Source organism: Acanthochromis polyacanthus, chromosome 21, assembly GCF_021347895.1.
Source record: "Acanthochromis polyacanthus isolate Apoly-LR-REF ecotype Palm Island chromosome 21, KAUST_Apoly_ChrSc, whole genome shotgun sequence".
Taxonomy (NCBI): domain Eukaryota; kingdom Metazoa; phylum Chordata; class Actinopteri; family Pomacentridae; genus Acanthochromis; species Acanthochromis polyacanthus.
Genome location: NC_067133.1, coordinates 30,581,017 through 30,591,016, shown reverse-complemented (window position 1 = coordinate 30,591,016; position 10,000 = coordinate 30,581,017). Strand labels below are relative to the sequence as shown.

The following is a 10,000-nucleotide window of genomic DNA, read 5'->3' as shown; positions in this document are numbered from 1 at the left end:
ATAAAAATACTCCACAAAATTGCACTACAGGATGTGGAGATGTAGGAATATGTCCTGGAGGACTGACTAACGGTAGAGCTTCTTCCTCTGTTTGGATGTGACAGCCACATATTTCAGAGGAAAACAACGCTGACAAATGATCTCCTGTCCAGCGCTGATTTCATGTGTAAACGTGTTTTTATTGGAGTCCTGTTCTTCTGTTGTGTCTGATATAAACGGCTCTTGTGCGTTGATGTGTCTGGTTGTTAGAGTCGCAGCAGAATGCCCTCTGTGTTCTCACCACTCACACGGCTGTCATAAGTTTGCGTCTCGTGCTTCACTTCTGGCTTTTATTTCTCATTTATCCACACCGACCCCCTCATCATTCCGTCTTCTCTCTCTCCTCGTTGTCACTGTAGTTTTAATATCACTCCGTTTCTACACAACACATCCCCGTTGTCTTTTGGATGCCTTTAGATGAGATTAAACTGAATTAGACTTTAATTACCTGCAGCCTCCATTTGTTACTTCTCTCTACATGTACGAGTTTACCCTGACTCTAAATTATGGACAACATATTATTTATAACTACTACAGACTTTGTTATGCTGTTTTATGTGTGATTACCATGTTAATTACCACATAATAATACAGTGTATTACAGATAACAACTTTACCTCATGTAGAGCAACTTTGTCTAATTTTTGAGCAACTTTAACTTATTTAGAGCAAATGTAACTAATGAAGAACAACTTTAATTCATGTACACTACCGTTGAAATGTTTTTGGTCCCTTAGAAATGTTCTTATTATTGAAAGAAAAGCAGTTTTTTTTCAATGAGGATACCATTAAATGAATGATAAATCCAGAGTAGACATAGTTAATGTGGTAAATGACTATTCTATCTGTAAACATCTGATCTTTAATGGAATATCTCCATAGGGGTACAGAGGAACATTTCCAGCAACCATCACTCCTGTGTTCTAATGCTACATTGTGTTAGCTAATGGTGCTGAAAGGCTCATTGATGGTTAGAAAACCCTTGTTCAGTTATGTTAGCACATGGATAAAAGTGGAAAACATGGAATTGTCTGTGAGTATGTCTGTGTGTTTAGTTTAGTCTTTTTAAATGTATATTTATGTTAGTTTTGGAGCACATTAACACTTTTATTTCTGTGCTGTGAATGGAGGGTTGCATAATAAAGTCGTATATTTGCGGTGATTAGGACAAAACAGAAACTTCTTTATTGTTTTTGAATGTAAATTCAACACATCCCTTTTAGACATTTCTATCAGATCTTAGTTTACTGTTCTTATACAATAACAGATAACTGTATTAGCATTGGCTGCACAGTGGAATAGTGGTTAGCACGTTTGCCTTGCAGCAAGAAGATCCCCGGTTCAAATCCCGGCCTGGGATCTTTCTGCATGGAGTTTGCATGTTCTCCCTGTGCATGCGTGGGTTTTCTCCGGGTACTCCGGCTTCCTCCCACAGTCCAAAAACATGCTGAGGTTAACTGGTTACTCTAAATTGTCCGTAGGTGTGAATGTGAGTGTGATTGTGTGTCTGTATATGTAGCCCTGTGACAGACTGGTGACCTGTCCAGGGTGTCCCCTGCCTTCACCAGAGTCAGCTGGGATAGACTCCAGCACCCCCCATGACCCTAGTGAGGAGAAAGTGGTGTATAGAGGATGGATGTATTAGCATTGTTTAACTGCTACCAAAGACTACTAAAACACCAACAGGAACGTCAGAAACACAGGATCATGATGTTCTCTATGTGTGACTCTACATCTGAGGGTTTACCAGGGTTTGGTGTTGTAGCTCTACTCAGTGTCCTGAAGTGTAACGGCTAAAACCAGTGTAAATCTGGCTGCTTTGCATTATGGGAGGGTTCCTGTGTGTCTGTCTGTCGCTGTAGTCGTCAATCAGCCGCCGTCTCCCTCCTCTGGTAAGATGAGAAGCCTTTCAGCTGTCACCAGGACCTATCATAACAAATCCAGCGTCCCTTCAAAGGCTCTGATGGACAATTCTTCAGGAGGGTTTGGCTGTTTGTAGAGTCTTCTGAGGGTATTTAGAGGAGACTTGTTTAGCTTTGGATTATCTCCCATATCTTCTACTTTCCCTTTTGTTTCTTTTCTTCATCCTGTTCCTCGTTCTCTGCTTTGTGTCAGTCAGTTTATGAATGCAACATTTTAGCCACACAGCTCGAATAAACTCACTTCAGCATCGTGTGTCGCGTTCAAAATGACTTCAGAGTGTAATTAGTGTCTGCAGTGTTCACTCACGGCCACCATGCTGGTAGTCTGTCAGATCAGCAGTGACCCCAACCTAAACCTGCTCCTCTGGGCCCCTACAGGTAGATCAGACCCCCGACTGTCTCCATGGTGGTCCTTCTCTGTCCTCTCATCATCCTTCTATCTGAGCTGTGGAGGAAAAGCAGCTAAAACAAACAACAATCCAAGAAGCGTCTTTGTTTTTATGAGTAGATCGCATAAAAAGGTTCTCGGATGACATATAACAGTGATTTACAGTATTGATAGATCTGCATGCTATTTTCTGATTAACTGGCTTTGTCTGTGTGACCGGGAAGACAATCAGTCAGCAAACTGGTGACTTAGTGACTCATTAGCGGGTTTTAGCTCGGAGGAATTTCACTTTTAATTCAGGTCCGGTGCCCAAAAAACTCTTGGGTTTATTGTTATTTTCATCATTTAAAATCACAGTTTTGAGTGCCTAGAAATACTCAAACACCTGAAAGTTTGCACACAGATCAAAGCCAGCGAGAAATTCAGTATTTTAGTGAATCAAAATGGCTCAATAGCGCCACCTGGACAATTTCAAACGGGAACTACGGCCAGTATGTGTCACCTACAGGTATGAACGTTGGTGAACATATGTAACTCGTCAAGACGCACAAATCTGTAATTGACACCCATACCCAAAACACAACAGGAAGTCAGCCATTTTGAATTATTTGTCATATTTTGAACAATTTTGGACCAATTTTTGCATGTTTTCAAAAGCTCTAAACTCAAACAGGGTAACCCTGACAGAGCTCAAACTTGGCCAGGATGTACACCAGGTATGGGTGATCAAAAGTTATCAAAACATTCCACAAACGTGTGAGGGTGTGGAAATGGCAGCCTCAGGAATTTCGACTTTTTGCGATGAAACAGGAAGTGATGTGTAACTGATCTGTACATGTTTCAATCCGTCTCAAACTTTACATGTATGATCAGAGTCCGGCCCTCATCACATCCAGAGGCCGAAATACTCTGTCAGTCGCAGCGCCACCTGGTGGACATGCTTGGATTTGCTGACCAGCAGGGATGCAGCGCTGCTTGCAGTTTTAATTTGGATTTAGGTTGTATGGTACAGCCTTGGTGATTAAAAATCCCACTAACAAGCTGCCAGCATGAGAAGACTGAATCTCTGGTTGGTATAGAAGCCATCAGAGGGTTAGTTTATAACAACAAGTCCTCCAATTCATACGACCGCATCGGTCGTCTGCACCGTGCACCGGAATACGACCTATGCGGTCGTAAGAACGTTTGCACCCCTACGGGGAAAACAAACGCATTACAGGATTTAATTCGCGAAACGGCTTTTCCGTCGCAAAACGTCTTTTTTCTCACTTTCCCAACACGTTTTTAGGGTTATGGTTAAGGTTAGGGTTAGGGATAGGGACAAGGATAGTGTTGGATAAAAGTTTGTTCATGGTGACGTTTCACCTGCGACTCCAGAGTGTCGATATTTACTCAACCGCTAGAGGTCGCATACGTCAAAACGTAACACTGGGTCGTAATACCGGCGTGTACAGACGACCTATGTGGTCGTTTTTGGTTTGAGGACAGGCTGTTTATAAAGATGTGGCTGCCTGGTGTGTGTTCTTACAGAGACATTTAGCTTTTTGTAGGTGCAGAATAGAGATTTATTTTATCTAATGCAGACTGGCTGTTTGAGCAGCGAGACGAGTTTGTTGTTCCAATGATGAACAGAGTGAACGTCATTTCACAGACCTACACAGAAGCGAAGGTTCTGTCCATTGTGGTGCTGTAATGGTGTGGAACAGAGTGATGAGTAGACGCTTAGCTGCGCTGGTGGATCAGCGCTGCATGCTTCATTACCTGTGTGTGTTTGCTTCGGTCGCATGCTTTCAGCCTCAAACTGTCCACATCACTGGACGAAGGCTGCTGAAGGTAACTGCTTATGGATGCTTCCTTTTCTCTCACTAGTGTCAGTAATTACCTTCCTGGAAGAATGGGTATTCTGAGGTGTTTGTGCTCCGAACGCTCTGATCCTTTTCTGACGGGTTCAGTGTTTTTGTGCTCAGTCTTATGGGCGGTTGGGAGGATTCATATCGGTTAGTCACAGCTTTTTGGACCAGAGTTAGTCATGACTCTTGTTCCTGTTGTTTGGTGCAAATTGGTTCAGAGGATGAACAAAACAGAAGAGAATCATTTTGACGTGACTCATCATCCATAAATGAGTTTCATGAGGTTTGATGATGGTTTTAATAACAGTGACTTTACATGGAGCGAGTGTGTGGGATTAGATTTGTCATCTTTTGTGTGTCTCTGTTCTTTAATCTCTGACCCACTGCTGCTAATGGAAAGCTCACGTTTTAAAGAGCTTCTGTGTCCTGCCTGTGTCTCCTCTGTCCTCTCTTTCTGGCACACAGCCGCTGATGATGACGCAGGAGAGCTGGAATCAGGGCAGCATCCCAGCTCTAGAGGAGAAAACAATTCACATATTCACAGGTACACTGCAAAGAAATGGAGGCCGGGCTTTAAAAGAGGAAAGACAGTAGAAGCAGATGTGTTCTGCTGAGCTGCTGTGTCTGACCCTGGCAGTGATAAAGGCTGTCTGAAGCTGTCTGGGCTGTGTGCTGACCCTGATGAGATGTTAGAAGTCGTGTGTTTTCTCTGTTTGGAACCTCGACCACAACAACATGAAGACTTGTTGGAGCTGAACAGACCTCTGACCTAAGCGGGAAGCGTGTGGGCGGCTGCATGTACAGGACAGTGTCTGGCACACGATGCTTGTGTTTGGGAATGTTTGGATCCGTTCACTGGAGCAGACGCTCGGTTAGAACAGAACTCCATATCCAGGACGTTTTCATCACTTCAGACGTGAGAGAGAGAGAGAGAGAGACAACCTGTCAGCATCAGATGTAGGTGTGTTGCTTCCTGCTCAGACTCACCAGCAACTTTTCAGGATGCTCACAGCTCCCTGTTGTCATGGAGACGAGGAGTCACTCAGAGAGAGAGAGAGAGAGAGAGAGAGAGAGAGAGAGAGAGAGAGAGAGAGAGAGACCTTAGAAAGCAGAGGCAGAGTTGCGCAGCAGCGATGGAGGCAGGCTTTTTGCTGTGATCAGTGTTTTCATCAATAGACTTCTTCTTCAGCTGCTGTGTCGGGGGGATTGCAGACATTTTGCCGCTCTCACTTTGTCTCACAGCGGTTTGGATTCTCTGCTCACTGCTCAGACGCTCAGCCGATGCTGAGCCTGAAGGACAAGATGCTGAAGCTTTGAGACAGGTGTGTCAGGTGTGCATGAGACGGGGTCCATGTGTGTCGATGCACACCTTGACTTGATGCCTGCTACCTCTGACAGGCTGAGGGACACAGCAGGCCTGGCCAGGAGTCCTCCATGCCATGGTAAACACCTCGTCTGTGTGGACTTGGATACGATACTGTTAAGTTTAGTTGTAGGTAAAGCTGCTGGGCATCACCTGGTCTGAGTGAGTTAGTGAGTCCCAGACAGCAGCAGGTAGACGGCCGCTTTCTGACTTGTGGTTTGTGTGTGAGTGTTTGTTTTGGCGCTTTCCTTCAGGATGCAGCGTGTTAGCTGGTAGCAGACCTTCATCAAGCTGAGTGTGTGAGAGCCGCTCCTGCTGTCTGCCGTGCATGTGATGGTCAGGCTGTGGTGCTGAGGTTGTAATTGTGTGACTGTGAGGTTGTGTGGTTGTGAAGTTGTGAGGTTGTAATTGTGTGATTGTGAGGTTGTGATTGTGAGGTTGTGTTTGCATTCCTCTGGCTCTCCTCCTCCTGCTGGCTGCTGTGCATGTGACTGTGAGGTTGTGAGGTTGTAATTGTGTGACTGTGAGGTTGCGGTGCGTTCCTCTGGCTCTCTTCCTCCTGCTGGCTGCGTTCCCTCATTCAGTGACTCTGCATCAGCCGGTGAATGTGTGAATCCTGGAGTGTTTTTCTGCTTGTCCAGCTCACAGATCTGCATCATCATGTTGTTTTGGAGCGGCTAAAGCAGCGCAGTAACCTCAGGATGTAATGATCAGGATGGGAACAAAGTCAGGCAGGAGGGGGAGAAGTCTGGTGACAAAGAGACTCAAAGAATGAGTCACAGTGCAGCTAACCAACCAACCAAGTAACTAACTAACTAACCAACTATGTGATGATGTGTGTGATTGAAGCAGGAATGTGTGCCTGGGTTCATCCTCTTTGTACATTTTGCTGTTTGATTACTGAGGATTGGCAGTGAGTAGTGAAGTCTGAATGTGTCAGTGTGTTTATGGGACTGTTCTTCTCTCTGGTTCTGTTTCTGTCTCAGGTTGTCTCTTCTTCTGTTTCTCTCCGTCTCCATCTGGTATTAATGAAGCAACATGAACTTCTGCTCTTTGTCCGGTCTGACTTCCAGCTGCTCCAGATGTGCAGGGAAAAGTTGCTTCAGTTTGTTTCCTTTAGTTTCACACACAGATGCTGAAGGTGGTTTGAATGTGATGCTGCCACAGAAACATGTCTTCTTTATCTTTCTTTGTTGTTTCTGAAGAACCAGTTAGTGTCCTTCACTGATTGATTCTTTATTGATGATCATTACACACGTAGACATTTAAAGGTTACAGAATACAGAGTGATTTATTCAGTTTTCCACGTTTACCAGGATAATTATTGTTCCAGCTAAACAGAAACAATTGTTTCTAGAACTATAAACTAATTAAGATTCTATTTATGCTTTTAAATGACATAAAAAACTGAACCAGGGCTTCAATGATTATCTTTATTGTTAGATTGATTCATAATTAGGTTTATTTAATGTCAGACGATCATGAAAACGGTGAAATACTAAAAGTGCACGTTGATACTTCAGTATCACAGAGGACAAAGAACAGAAATCATCTTCATAATCAGGAAGGAGGAACCTGAAAAAGTCCAAATGATTAATGACAATAAAAACTGTTGTAAACTTTGTCAATACACCAGACCCCAGAATGAACACACTAAGTTCTTCTTCTTGTCATGAACAACAGTTTGTCAGCTGATAAAATGTGCAGCGTACATGAACGTAAATGTTGTCGGCTTACATTTCGTTTTTTGTTTGTTGATTGGTCTAAAATGAAGAATCTTTCCTTCCAGTAGGTTTATTTTGTTTTTTCTGTGCTGCAGTGAGGTTACCACTGTCTGAGACGTCTTTGTTTATTTCTGACCGCAAACAGAAGGAAGTCCTGAAATAATGCTAAAAAAAACCCGCCTTTGTTTTGATTCGACACTAAAAGATGTGCTGCTGAATAATCCTGCTGTGCTGTTGGACCCGTTAACGGCTTCAGATCCAGGAAGGAGAGCATCATGTCAGCAGACAAACACAGAAGTACATCATCAGTGATGAGGACAAACCGTTATCCAGTTGTCCTCGTCTCTTCCTCGTTAACGAGCCTTCAGTGGTTTAGTTGTATACTGATGCTTATGTGTTAATCAAGTTTGCCATCAATAATTCATCCCCTGCAGAACGTTCAGCCGGCGGCGTTGTTCCCTTTGATGTCTGTTTTCCATGTTGTTCATTATCTGAGAGGAGCTCACATGTTCAGGCCTGAACCATGAATATTTGATAGCAGATGTCCAGACGGTCGCTACGTGGACGTGTCTGCTGGACTTTATCTGAGCTTTACTTCATCATTCCATCAGCACAGCTTCATCTCTTTATTTTTTATTTAACAGAATAAGAAATGCTGCTAATTGATCCTGCCAAACGTGTTGTTATTTATAACAAAGTATTTTTTAGTTTTTTAAATGAGTTTATTTAACAGGGACCACATACAGAATAAACACAGAATAAAGATGCTCTGGAGCAGATTAAAGCGGACTCACTAGTTTCCATCTGCACTATTGTTATTATCATTATTATCATTATTATTATTATTATTATTATTATTATTATTATTATTATTACAGTCCCTGGAGCAGGCATGAGACAAACCAGAAAACCAAAACATCACATTTTATCAAAAGATCTCACATTCACTCGGTTAAAAAACATCATTTCAAGGACCGTCACAGGTTTGGTTTCTCTGATCCATTTTTTGTCTCCTTAAAATCTTTTCTAGTCTTTAGTATTATAATCTGTAGTTCAGAGGGGAGCTGATTCCAGTCCGTTAAAAAGTCGATTATCCAAAGGCAGTTTACATAAAGACATGCGACGCTAGAAGAAGCCCTGGTTGTCCTGTAGTATTTCCAGAAGAGCCATGAATAGATAAGCTGAGGGTGCATAACCATGAACAGCTTTGAAAACCAAACGTACATCTGCGTACACGGCCGTGCTTTCAGAATTTACCCTCCAGTGGTGATACTGTGGAGGAAAAGACTTCACTTTGGTTCTCTGCAGTCATGTTTACTAAGCATTGAACATGTTCTATAACTCTGAGGCCATCCAGTAAGATCTAAGTCATAGAGCTCTCAGATTCATCAGAACAGTGATCCATCCCAGACAAACTGAGGCAGAGGCTCGTGGAAACAAGGCGGTGTTAGTGTTTGTCTGTATGATCAGCTTTGGGTCTGGATAGCCTCGGTCTTCAGGACCTGCATTTTGACTTTCTTCTGTCTGGTTGCTGCTGGAACCACGGCTCCTCCAGGATCTCCTCCAGGATCTCCTCCAGTAGACCTGCAGCACCGTGTTGCAGAACTTCTCCTCAGTTCCTCCTCTCACAAAGACTATTCTTCAGTGGATGTCCCCAAACTTTTCCCCACATGGATGAGCTCAGCTGTCTGGTTTAAAACTAAATGAACAAACTGATCAGTGCTTCTGACCAACGAGTGTTCGGCTTCCACATCTGACCTACTGTGCTGAAGTTTGGGGAAACGTCAGAAAGACACAGAGATCCAACAAACCATTATTCCTTCAGTTAAAACAGACGTAGATTCTAGTCTTCTGCAATTATGTATAAAGCTCATAAATAAACTTCACCAGTCAGTGTCCAGAACAGATTTACAAAAGAGAAAGTCAGCAGAACGTAAAGGATCAGAGATCTTCATAGAACCACGATTTAGGACCAAGTAATGAACGTTTCTGTTAAAGGGGTCCATTTATGGAACCATCTAGACGAGGAATCAAAAAATCTAAATCACAGCAAGATTTTAAAATGTAATTAAAACCAGAATATTATTAAAACACCCATAGAGTTTGTTATGAGATGAACTCTGACAGTGTCTTCATTTACTTTGTTTTTATTCTCACTATTAACTGATGGTTCGTTATAAAGGACAGATTCCATCACTTTATTCTTCTTTCTGCTCCTTTCATTCAAAGGTTGGAAACTTTTTGTTGTTGTGTTGTATTAAAGTGTTTTTCTTTTGTCAATGAATGAAACAGAAACGAAGAAACAGCATTAAAGGAATCTATCATCTGGGACGCTGTCTGCTTCTTCACATTTTTCTTCCCTTTCTCTGTGCTTCTAAAACTCTTGTCTCTCTCTGATTTTACAGGAAGAATGCAAGCAGATCATGGCACGGCAGAAATCTAACAGCCAGTCAGACTCACACGATGATGAGGTTTCTCCCCCGCCTCCCAACCCCGTCGTCAAGGCCCGCCGTCGCCGGGGAGGAGTCAGCGCCGAGGTCTACACCGAGGAGGACGCCGTCAGCTACGTACGCAAGGTCAGCCTCAGAGGACGCAAACATCCATACACACACACACACACACACACACACACACACACACACACACACACACACACACACACACACACACACACACACACACACACGTTTGTACTTCTATCTTAGTGAGGACAT

General features: G+C 43.1%; 1 protein-coding gene across 4 annotated transcripts in view; it reads left to right on the top strand.

Annotated features, from left to right (window-relative positions):
* Positions 1-10,000, top strand: part of prkar1b (protein kinase, cAMP-dependent, regulatory, type I, beta) — a 79,928-nt gene that overhangs the window by 9,684 nt on the left and 60,244 nt on the right. For 3 of the 4 annotated variants that reach the window (XM_022195327.2, XM_051940886.1, XM_022195328.2), the window contains one exon: positions 9,692-9,862. In XM_022195327.2, coding sequence (XP_022051019.1) covers positions 9,692-9,862 — 171 coding nt within the window. Of the gene's footprint in view, positions 1-5,341; positions 5,642-9,691; positions 9,863-10,000 lie in introns of those variants that run through there. The other variant, XM_022195329.2, reaches the window with a different exon arrangement.